At 37.6% G+C, this 12,634-nt stretch overlaps 1 protein-coding gene across 1 annotated transcript in view; it reads right to left on the bottom strand.

Moving 5' to 3' along the window:
- The window catches only part of LOC145989826 (putative E3 ubiquitin-protein ligase UBR7), a 59,339-nt gene that overhangs the window by 11,882 nt on the left and 34,823 nt on the right, over positions 1–12,634 (bottom strand). Inside the window, exons 5-6 of the mRNA XM_083125211.1 lie at positions 5,223–5,325; positions 2,688–2,788 (exon numbers count right to left, since the gene is read on the bottom strand). Coding sequence (XP_082981337.1) covers positions 2,688–2,788; positions 5,223–5,325 — 204 coding nt within the window. The remainder of the gene's footprint in view (positions 1–2,687; positions 2,789–5,222; positions 5,326–12,634) is intronic.

Raw genomic sequence — 12,634 nt, 5'->3', positions numbered from 1 at the left:
TGAATTATTACAATGTTTATATATTTGGTATAGTTAAGAGTATTGCTATTATTTAAAGGTGGAATGGGCTATGTCCCAGTAGTGACAGATGAAAATTAAGAAATGTTTAGTTTCGTTTCATTCTATGAACTTTGGAACAATGAGATAAAAGAATTGACAATGGATTCATATATAAAATTAAAATTTACTGATACTGACAACTGGTAACAAATAAAATGTCAAACATTTCATGAAGTATGAACTCCGACAGAACAAATGAAACAAGAAGTTATGTTGCACATGTTAGAAAACACCAGCAGCAGTATAAGCAGCAACAACAGGGAACAGGCAGAAAAAATAGCAAATTGTTTTCCACTGTGAATATATAATTTCATACCTTGCATCTAACCCTATCACTACAATCATTACCTATACATGCATTCACATGTAATAACATAGTGTTCACTATTATAATTTGAAGGGCTCGGATATAAAACATGGGCGACATTTTGGTCATTTTTGAGTTACAAAGTATCCTTCTATTTTTGACTGAAATTGCCATGTCATACAATTTGGATTGGAATCAGTGAAGCCTTCTGAAATTTGTAAACACAACACGAAAACAATTTATCTACACTATAGCTTCTAATAACCTTTTTTCTTTATGAACTCTGAAATGACCAAAATGCCACTTACCATGTGTTACACCCTAACCCTTCATTTAATTAGTTGCTTGCCTCATCATTCACTCTGCAATTGCAAAATATTACGTTGTGTGCATATACCAATTAGGTGTAGGTATGGTACATTCTTTTTCTTTTTATTCATGTTTCATTTTTCTTGCAAACTTTCTCTCACATATTTTGTCTACTCTACATGGGATGTTATTCCCAGTGTCAACTGTTCTGTACTTATGATCTGACGCACTGGTTTATACCCACAGGAATCAGGGAACATGTGGGCCATGGGACACAACAAAGAAAGAAAGAAAAATCATTCTGTCTTCTATCTTATGTATATGACAATGATATGATGGGTTTATTTTATGGATTTAATTTATTTTACTTCACTTTTTGTGCCACTTTTGGCTAATTTGCGAAGATGGGGACAAGTGATGATATGATGAATGGACACTCACATACATCAATGCCCAGGATGAGATTTGAACCCGGGACTCCTGGCATCATAGTGTGATGTGCTAACCCCTCCACCACAGGGGCCAGCGATATGATGAGTTTAGTCTTAGAAGATGACTGAGCATGAGGTAGGGCTGAGACAGATTAACTGATAAAATTAAGTGATATTGGATTATACAGAAGGGCATTATGGTGTATGGGTTTGTCCCACCCAGGACCATTTACACCAAAGGCAAGCGTGCTTACAGTAGTGTATTCTTCATGTTACCACGTTTACCGCCGGTAAACCAACTTTTTTCTTGTATTTTTACACATTCAGCTTTAATATACGAGTAATTGCTCAGCATATATTATGAAAACTTAAAACAAGCACCTAAACCAGAATTTAAAGAACTTGACTGCTTCATGTACACCACTGATCATTCTCAATCACACACTACTGATCTCCTAAGTTGTATGCAGCAATGGTAAGCCTGCTACCATTCCAAACAGTGTTGACAGGAGAACACTGCTTGTTTCTCCCTGCTTTTTGTGCCACATTTGCCAGAGGCAGTGTTGCTACACAAGGAAAATTTCCCTTGCTTCAGGAAAAATCAGGTCCAGTTTAAGGTAACAAGGGAAATTTTATGGACATTTTTGAACTTTTTCTTCTTGTTTGTTTTACTTCCATATCTGCATCATTTCTGTTATATCAAATTAATCCGGATGGGATGTGAAATAAATATATACAATAAATAAGAATTGTTGGGTTAAATCAGGCAAATTTTGAGAATACTTCACTGCTAACTATTTGGTTACCTGAAAGTTCAACATCAATATCAGATCAGTTCTAATCCTACCTTTTTACGGCAAATATAGCAGGGTGGCTACTCTAGGACCATGGAAAAATTCAAGTATAATTCCCAGTTTTCAAGGCAAACTAAAAAAATTCAAGGTTACAAGTAGTGGACGTTTTCTCTATTTGAACTTTAAATATTGCCGCCTCTCACTAACCACACAAATATATTAACAATATAAAAGGGTCAACGGGATTCCAATGTATTAGAAATTCTAATTCAATTCAACAGTTTATATATTTAAAATATTTCAGGGGCGGAGTTTACAATTACCATTTCACATACGCAAGACTAAAAATATATCTACAAACTCAAGTCTCAAATGTTACGGGATATACTAATCTATGAAAAATTGTTAATTGTATAAGAATTTCACACTCAAATTTACCTAATCAACTTCGATATATATTGTATCTTGCAATAATCTTCCAACTGTCAGATAGTGTGTTCTGCAAAGCACACTAACGAAGTAAACGAATTGAGAGAATTGTGTTTTATTTTCCACGCAGCTTTTTCCTCCTTCCTCGATAAAAATAAAAGCTATACTGTGAAATACGTGCCTCAGAGCATTTATAAATATGTATAAATTCAATTGGATTTGGATTAATAAAAGTTGCAATTTTTCACGTCTACAGAGAAAAATTCATGCAGAATTCCTGGAGCAAATAATTCATACATATTTCTTGGAATTCACGGAATTCCCAGCATGCAGCCACCCTGTATAGTCTGAACTCACCTGTACAGAATCATCAGTTGCTTTTTCTTCCTGTTTATCCTTGGTACCATCATCACTAACATTGGTCACTTTGGTTGTTTCAACATTTTGCACTTTTGCAACTGGCAACAAGAAAGAAGGAGGATAATTAAGATATAATATGGAAGTTTAAGATAAATTATGCTTAAAGTACAAGTGGAAATATTGTGTGAAATAACCAAGTCTGAGATCTCAACAAGGCATAATATTTTAGCATAGAGCACCATAAAACAATGATTATTCCTTCAAGCAAAACTTATGACTCTTGCCAACACAATTTCTTTAAATAGTAAATATACAGGGTGGCACATAAAAAGTAGCCAGTGTTTGCGAGGTGTAGCCTAAGTGAGTACCAGCCAAATTAGAAATTTCGTGAAAAAATAAGTTTTTGACATTCTTCTTCTACTGGATAAACTGCTTTTTTTTTCTGCTATAGGCTTATAGCCTGCTTCGTACTGAACAAAACATGGAAACCTAAGATGACGACTGGGGATTTGTCATGTTGACCACACGTCACCCCACAACTGGTTGGATGGTCTCCCACCTCGACATGCGGGAGTGAGAACGGCAGTCGGTAGGTAAGCTCTGGCCCTCTTTGGCTGTTGCGTCAATGTTTATTATTCTTTTTTTACCTTATCAGTTAACATTTCATACCACTTTATCCCTGTAAACATCCACAGTAAAGTGACATAGCCACTTTCTGATGTATGACTATCAGCCAAAATTGACATATTCAGCTGGACTCTATGGCCCAGATAAAATTCAAGTATAATTCCTGGCTTTGAAGATGGATTTTCCAAAAATTCCACGTAAAAAATAATATGTTATAATAAAAGATAAAGATCTTACTAAATAACAACTATCAATTAATGTAAGCATTAATGCTAATCACCAGCTTTAAATATTGAAAAGACAATTCCCACTCTCCAAAATTCAGAGTAACATGATTATATCTGAAACATCCAAATAATAAATCGTTCATCAAGGTAAGTACAAATAGTGCACTTTTGCTTATACTCTTCCGAATAGCACAAAACAATTTACATGCACACCGTAGATATTCTTTATGAGGATTCCACTTCGAATTTCACAGTTAGTGATGATTTTGTTCAGTTATTCTATATTACATATTCAAAATATGTTTTCAGTAACTTTTGTTACAATGTTTAATTTTCTTTCTAAAAATTGTGAGAAAATGCATACAAAATGTCTCTTATTATATATCTGTGGAAAGAGGACATTTCACAAAAGATTTGATAAACAGTAACAAATTTAATGACATCTTTTCTATAATTTTCTGGATAAAAGTAAAAATATCCCAGTCTCTGTGGAAAAACAGGTTTTCTCAGGCCAGTCCATAAAGTGTAAATAAACCTCCAATGAACTTAGAGAGTGACACCTAAGGGAAGTATGGTATGCACTACATATAATGATTGACATAAAAGGCACAGCATTCATACCATACTTCACTGGGTTATCACAACAGATAAGCAGAATTGGCTTAAAATCTCAATATTCTAACTTACGTCATCATCCAGCAGAAGGTGAAGACAACACTAAGAAGCATACTATCAAACACCAAACCAGAAAACCAACATACCATGTGAACAAGGGTGAGATAATATACTACTCTCTAAAGAAGATAGACGTACACAGGTACCACACACATGCATGCCAATGTGAAACTGATTAAGCCAAAAAGTAGTTGGTTAGTGCACCGGATTTGTAGTAAAGATCATAGTTCTGTTGTTGATTCAATCTCCACCTCCGGAAAAAAGAATTTAGTTTACCTGAAGACGAGAGAAGAGGTGCTCTCTTGAAATGTAGTGAAATAATAAGTATAGGGAGGAAAGAAAACAAAACAAATATAATTTTTTGCATTATTTAAATTCAAATTGTTAGAAAATAAAGAAAATTGTTTATATTACTTTCAAACTTCAAATTTTCTTTATAAATGGCAAGTTCAGCCTGTGGCTGTCCTCCCACCTAACACATAATTGTATATAAAGGAATCTGTTAAATACTGCATTTCACCACATAATTGTTGCACCCTGCTTTTTTCAGTCCACAAATTGGTTAATAACATTTCATCGTAAAATTGTCACATTGGCACATCAGATAACTAAACTAGTGATAGTGGTGCAGAATCTTTGGACACAGAAAATTAATTTTTGACTTCGCAACGCTGTAGTAAATTACTATAATATTTCGACCGCAATGCACAAATCGATAACAACTAATATCTTAACTTTTCATACCAAAAAAATGTTATGATTGCATCCCACTTTTTTTTTGGGGGGGGGGGGGGGGAAGGCACAAAATCTGCGAAGAATATGTCCACTACAATGAACATTTGGAAATTTTACAGTTTTCATTATTTCTTCCTCATTTGTATACAAGCCCTTCTCACTCTTCCTCTTTTTTTTAAAGTTTCACCAAATGTGTGAATTTTTAAAGACATTCCTACATCACAGTAAGAGCACCATAATAACTAAATTATTAAGAAACAAACCATACCTGCAATTCCAGTGTAATTCCACAAAAACTTATATTTTTGCATACAAAGCTCACAAGTCATCTCTCCATAGTTATGTTGAGCTGGAACGGGAGTGCCTAAATGCTGAAATAAACAATGCAAGGTAATATAAGATAAGAAAATACCCCAACAAACATATTACACACATCACACACATGGAAGTGTGGCAATGGTAATCATAGTTTAACCTTAGTTTTACATTTTCCTACATAATATATATAGTCTACCTGGTCCCAAGAAAGTCACATTTGTAAGAATTTTCACTGATTTTATATTTCCAAAGATATAAAATTTCACCCAGATTTGAGTTTTTATTTTGGTCTCTTGAAAAATGTAAAATTGATGTTCTGCTGTATCTATCATAAAAAATATATTGAACCTTATGGTTAACAACCACTTCCTTGGATAAAAATACCCTGAAAAACAATACAATGCAAATTTTGACACGTAAAGATATTCACAGAAATTATTGTGATGGTATGAAATGAACTTGAAGAGTGTTATGATTAGAACTCTCCTTCTAGAGGATGAGTGAAGGGACACTCGCAAAGATCTCCCATACTCATGCTGGAATTCGAACCTGGGACCCCTGATTTAGTAATGCACTCTGCTAACCACTTTGCCACAGAGGACAGCTATTCGTGATTTAGTAGAGGTTTGTGCCCAAACTATTTTGCATGCAGGTCCAGTAACTAGGGCAACTGGTCACATGCTATATCACATCATATTTATACCAAATTTAATGCCTTAAAATGAAATTAGTTTCTCTGTAAGTACTAAGGCAGGCCACGTGAAAGGTAATAGTGGGTAGAGGTGGCTTGTAGGCTGTAGTTTGGGCAGTCCTGGTGTAAAGGTTGGCAAACATGTAACATGATCATTTCTAAACTACATATGATCAAAATAGAAGTGACCAGCTTGAAACTATAGCATGGTTCCCACGTTAACTCGAAATGTATTTTCCCAGAGTTTTCTAGAATCTTCAATTTTTTTCCCCAGAGTATTCGACACACTGTGCAATAAACTTTAAATTTATTTTAGGATTTCCCCTCGTAGTCATACAACCTTCACTTCTTCTTTATTATTATTATTATATCTGATTTGATTTTTATTATTTAACATCGCTTTTCTGTCACTTTTGGCTAATCGCGATGATGAGGATGAGTGATGATATGATGAAATTAAAGAACACTCTTAAGAAGGCCCATGCCCAGGTCAGGATTTGAACCCAGGACTTCTGGCTATTATGAGATGGGACAGATTAATTGTTCAAACAAGTGTTCTCGGGTTACCAGCCAAGTTAAATCGGCATTAGCTTTCTAATTAACGCAGATTTAACCAGGCTGATAACTCGAGAACAGTTGTTCAACTCACGTTGCCAGGAAAGGTAGAATTCCTAGATTAATTGTAATTCTATCACTCAGTATTAGCATATCAGCATTATTATTAATATTTATGATAACTTTATCAACCTGATATACAAGGCCTGTTCAAAAAGAAACCGAATTCCCTTTGTAAAGTTTGCATGTTATATCCTTGAAGAGTACTGACTTAGGGGTGCCTAGCAGTGTTCTTAGTTATTAACTTAGCCCAGTTTCAAATCTGTTGCTAACCACAGTAACGCAGTAGATCGCGTCGAGTACAGTTGGTGTTGAGTGCCCACGGCAATTTTCAGTTATCCTACCACTAACCTTTAGCTGCCTGGCAGTCGAAATTTCGACCAGCAGCATGCGGCAGCGATTAAAGTGCAATTTCTCAAAAACTACACGATATTTCAGATCTGTCGTTTTTTATCTTTAGTATAAATACGAAGGTACTGCTCAGTAAAGAAGAGAAACCCCAGGAAAATATGAGAACTAAAATCCACCCCTACTTGTTTCTGTCCCGGTGAACAGCAGCAGACGAGAATCTGGGGGAAATCCTTCTTTTCCTCTGCTCTCAAATGGCATGCTGTTGCCATGTTGTCTCACAGCTGTTCTCTGACAGATGGAATTCTGGCAGACCTGCCACAAAACGCGACGTTCAGGGTGGCACGGTCAGTGGTTGAAGAAGAATGGATAGCGTTCGTGACGATTCCCAATTTAAATAATTAATAACAATAAAATTTATTGTCAAGGTTGTGATAGTAAATATTACCATCTAAGAAACAGATTTTATCTTCAATTTCATTATTAATTATATCCTTAGAGACAGTGTCGGCGATTGGGGGGGACCAGGCCAGAGGCACTAACTTAAGAAAAATTAGGGGGCAAGGTTTGCATAAACAATATTTATGTAAATAAATAACCTGTCAAATATACACACAGCTTACATTTTAAAAAGAAAGAATGATTTGAAGAGATTTTCTCGGGAAATCAGCCAGGTGATTTCCGGATAGGCTTTCAAGACCTAACGTCACTCTCATCTTCAGGGATTGAAGTGAATCCCTGAAGTTGAGTGTGACGTTAGCTCTCAAAAGTTTGCTTTGTAGCTTGATTGACCAGAAACGTGTAACATCCTTCTCTCGCTTTGTTGTCAAAAAAATTAACAACATTCAAAGTCACCTCTCGGCTCTCACTATGTATGGTTTTGCCCTTCATTTCGGTACAAACAACACACACAACAGACTCACTCGAACTCAATGACCTTTCGTCCATGTAAGTTTGGCAACATTGAAAGGGTGTTAGAAATCGAGCAGCCCTTGCTAACCCCCACCTCCCACCACCCGACCCTACCCTCGAACAAACAAGTTGCTCACATGACAGCAGCGCCAGAGAGACTTTCTCATCTTTGCTGAGCAGTATGACATAGTCAAATTACAAAACAATACATCCATTGTTACTACTATTAACAAGCGAAGTTGGAAAAAGTCCTTTGTTTCCACCATATTATTATGGGATAGATTTCTAAAAGTGGCTATAACTTGTACAGGTATCTACCAAAATAGCAAATCCAAAATTCTTGACTTTTCCTTGAACTTTTTCTTAACATTTACTTAATCTGCCCCCTCCCTCAAAATATATATTTTATTCAATGAAAAACCCCTACCACAAGGTCGGTTAAGATGAAAACTGAAGGTGTACTTTAACAAGAGATTTAGACTTGCTTTAATTATTAATGGACATAAAAATTAATGATCCAAACTTCAACATGGATGGGGATTAATTATTTTTAATTATAAATAATTCATTATAAAAATTATTAACATTATTAAATATTTTTACAAAATTTCACAAATACAAGAATGTAATTCTTAAGAAACAAAGTGAACAAATCTTAACCAAATATTCAATTTTATCAAATCCCAGTACAGGTATATTTAACAATGTAATAAATTCAACATACTGAGAAAAAAAATCTTGACCAAAAGCATAATTTCTTGACTGGTAGACACCCTGTTATGTTTTCTTTATGTTTTATTTTTGTGTAAACCAATGTGTGCGTGTTTATCTGCCATCTGTAATTGTAGGTTTACCTCTGCTGAGTTGGTGTTTTAAGCACACTTTATGCACAGTAAGGCTAATCGGGCTGAACCTACAGTTTAAAGTGGGATCCGAACCACTATGTGCCTCCACCGGGTATCGAACCAGGGACCCCTTGATAACAAGGCGACGACGCTACCACTGCACCATTGGGGAGGCTTACCTCTGTTGAGGGCAGTAAATAAATAAATAAATAAATAAATGAAATATAAATGAATTTTCCCCAAGTTTTCCAGAATCCTCAATTTTATCACAGTATTCATTACATAATAAATTGTTATATTTTCACATCATTCTCAATTTTTTTATTATTATTAAAGATGGGTGAGGATAAACACTACTCTATGGATTTTGGCCAATGTACACAGATCAGAGTATTGGTAATATTGCCAATAATTTTTACCAATCAAATATATTTATAAACAGCCTGTAATTTTGTGCAATATTCTACCATTATTATTTTTATGAATAAAAACATATAATTCATATTCATACAGCCCAGGTATTAGTGTATGATTACTAAGTTTGTCCTTCATGGCTAGAAGAGAAATCATAGATATATTCTGTTACTGTACTAGCTTTCTGTATCGTGCTACAGTGTATGTGAACGTCTCAGACATACGTCTAGTTTTCAATTGAATATGTTATTTATTCAACATCTGGGTTTTATCTCATTCTACTAATATTAACCTGAATATCCATGTCCTTCCCATGAACCTTTGTACATGAAGGAAACGATCCACTTGCTTATGCAGTCTTGTGTCACTCTAGGGATACCAAACACTGTCATATCAGACATCAGACCAACATTCACTTTGGTCGAATCTCGTAACTTCTGAATGGGATCAAACATATCACTTCACCACCTTTTATCACAGCTCTAACAGCAGCTTAGCCCAACTTCATACTGTCAAGACCAGCATTGCCAAGCTCATAACTTACAAACCAAACCTGAGCACACTCGAACTGGATATGGGAATTGCCAACCTCCTTTTTATTCTTTGGAACATTCAACTAGATGACCAGGAAAGCCTACCAGCAGTGTCGGTCTTGCAACACTGGCCCAGGTTTTGGTGGGAACTCAATGATGTATCTCAGGCCTGTGAATCTCTGTTCAAATTGACGACGTCAGCGAAACAGTTTCAGAAACTCTCTTCGTCGAGGTATGGTACCTTCTCCATTGGTTCAGCCATTTAAGTTCAATACCTTGAATGTGATACTCCAAATTACACCTGAGGAGTTATTGTTACTCGTCTTCAGGATAGGATCCTTTACGAGATCATGCTAGAAGATGGAGTCACACGAGCGGTACACCCCCAGTGGTTGAAGAGATGTGTCACATGCAACGCTGATGATATTTCAACTCCAGAAGGAAATTCAGCCAACGATGGTGGGACAGTACCAGAACCACTAGACAAAACTGGATACCCACCCAACTACTGGTCCTGGGACCTGACTCCTATCCAAGTGGGTTTACAAGGAATTGCCACCCAAAACATTGCTACTGCTATCCGCACACCTGATTTTTATGGTACATAATTCAAGAGTTTGCAAGTTGTATAAATGACTAATTTTGAAGATATTTGCTCCCAAAATGCAGGTTACAGAAGTTACAATTCGTGAGAGTTGCAACTTTTCCTTTTGAAAGATGACGGCAAGTTGTAATAGTGGTGCTGATCGTCGTCCTGTGTTTCGAGAGTTTTCAGTGGTTTTTCTCGGCCTGTGTTTAATCATAGTGTACTCGTGGCTTCAGTGTAGCATTCCTTCCGCTGTGTCAAAGGATTCTGATGAACTATTGCGGTGGAGATGTGCTCAGAGGAGATTTTCTTTTCCGGCACTCGCGGCGACAAGTGTGCGTGTCTCCGCCATGGCTTCGCCCAGCAGCAGGGAACAACGCTCGGCAGGTAAGGGGACCCCGGTCCGGTACTTTCACCTCCTGTGCATGGCCTTGATCTGCGGGGACATACATGTGAATCCGGGGCCTGTGAAAACGGTGGCAAATTTCTCTGTGTATTACCAAAATACACAGAGCATTAAGAATAAGCTTGGCGACTGTGCAATTTTTGCGTGTGAACTCATGGCATATGACTGCCTAATTTTTACTGAAACGTGGTTGACAAAAAACGTTTGTGACAGTGAGCTGCCATTCGCAAGCCATTTCACCATATATCGGAACGATCGTGCGACTCGTGGTGGGGGCGTTATGATCTGTGTTAACTCAAAATGGCCAAGCAAAGTACGCCACGACTTAAAACGGAACTGTGAAATACTGTGGGTGGAAGTTTCGGTGACCGGTGCCAAGAAGCTTCTCCTTGGCTCTTACTATAGGCCACATAAAAACAGTCCTTTGTTCCTCCTCGAAGAATGTCGAGATTCTTTGCTTGCGGCAGTTGCCCTGGGAGACGTTGCGCTTTTCGGCGACTTCAACCTCTCAATTGACTGGCAAGACCCTGTGAATGGAACAGCGAAGTGTACGAACGACGCATGGTTTATTGAAACTTTCATCTGTGGTTTAAACCTGAAGCAACATAATTTGTTCAACACCAGGAAGGACAGCAACCTGGATTATGTTCTATCCACTCTAAACGATATTAGTATCACGCCACGTAAGAACCTCCTGACCTCCGACCACGACAGTTTGGATGTTTCTATTCTCATCCCCCCACCCCCTAGAAGAGGTCATCGCCCCTCCATCCAGAACAAACGCTACCTGTGGAACCGAGCGCCGTGGGAGGAGATAAGACTTTCCCTCGACTCCTTCCCCTGGTGCATCTTGGAAGACGGGACGGTCGACGAGGCAGCTGACCTATTTACAGGTGTCATTCAAGCAGCAGTGACGGACCACGTGCCTACAGGGAAAATATCTTCTCGGAGATTTCCGTGTTGGTTCGACTCCGAAGTGCGGGATGTACTGGCCAACAAGACACGAGCATGGCAACTTTGGAAGGGCTTCCCGAGTGAACACACGCACAATACCTTTGCGGCTCTGCGACGACACTCAAAGTATCTGCTTCGAAAAAAATATAAGGAACATATAGACAATATCACTGTAACATTCCCGGAAAACCCAAAAAACTTTTTTAATCTAATAAACTCGAGGAAAAATAACAGTAGGATTCCAGCTGAAATTACGCATGATAGTGAAAGTGCAATAGGCGACCGAAGGGCAGAACTCTTCAACGCTTATTTTCATGGTAACTTCTGCCCCCCGTCTTCCCTTGCAGAGTTGCCAAACGTAAGATCAGTCTGTTCCTCCTCCCTAACAACGCTTGTCACTACACCCGATGAGGTGAAGGATCTATTGTCGTCTCTTTCAGTTCACCGTGCCCTAGGACCGGACGATATCAACACCATGTTCCTCAGGAAAACTGTGCAATCCCTGTGCTATCCCCTCTCCATTCTCTTGAACAGATGTTTTTCGGAAGGCATCTTTCCTCACGCTTGGAAACAAGTTAACATCACACCGATTCACAAAAGTGGTAACAAAAATTTTGTTTCATCTTACAGACCAATCTCCTTACTCTCTCCTCTGTCCATCATCTGTGAAAAAGTAATCAAAGACAGACTGTACAAATTTGTTTCTCCGTACTTAAGCTCTAAGCAACATGGTTTTCTTCCAGGTAGCTCCTGTCTTACAAACCTGTCTGTTTTACTCTCACATGCTATGGAATGCATTTCAAATAATTCACAATTAGATGTAATATACTTTGATCTGGCCAAAGCCTTTGATACTGTTAGTCATCGTCTTCTGATTCACAAATTATGCAATAGATTCAACATTCATGGCAAATTTCTCACCCTTCTCACAGACTACCTTAGCGATCGCCAACAACGTGTTGTTCTTCCTGGAACTGTTTCTAACTTTCTTCCTGTCCTCTCTGGAGTTCCACAGGGTAGTGTTCTAGGACCTCTCTTGTTTATATTATTCGTCGATG

This window comes from Lepisma saccharinum, chromosome 7 (genome assembly GCF_977018435.1).
Source record: "Lepisma saccharinum chromosome 7, izLepSacc3.1, whole genome shotgun sequence".
Classification (NCBI taxonomy): domain Eukaryota; kingdom Metazoa; phylum Arthropoda; class Insecta; order Zygentoma; family Lepismatidae; genus Lepisma; species Lepisma saccharinum.
The sequence above is the reverse complement of the archived record's forward strand: the minus strand, read 5'-3'. Positions and strand labels throughout refer to the sequence as shown.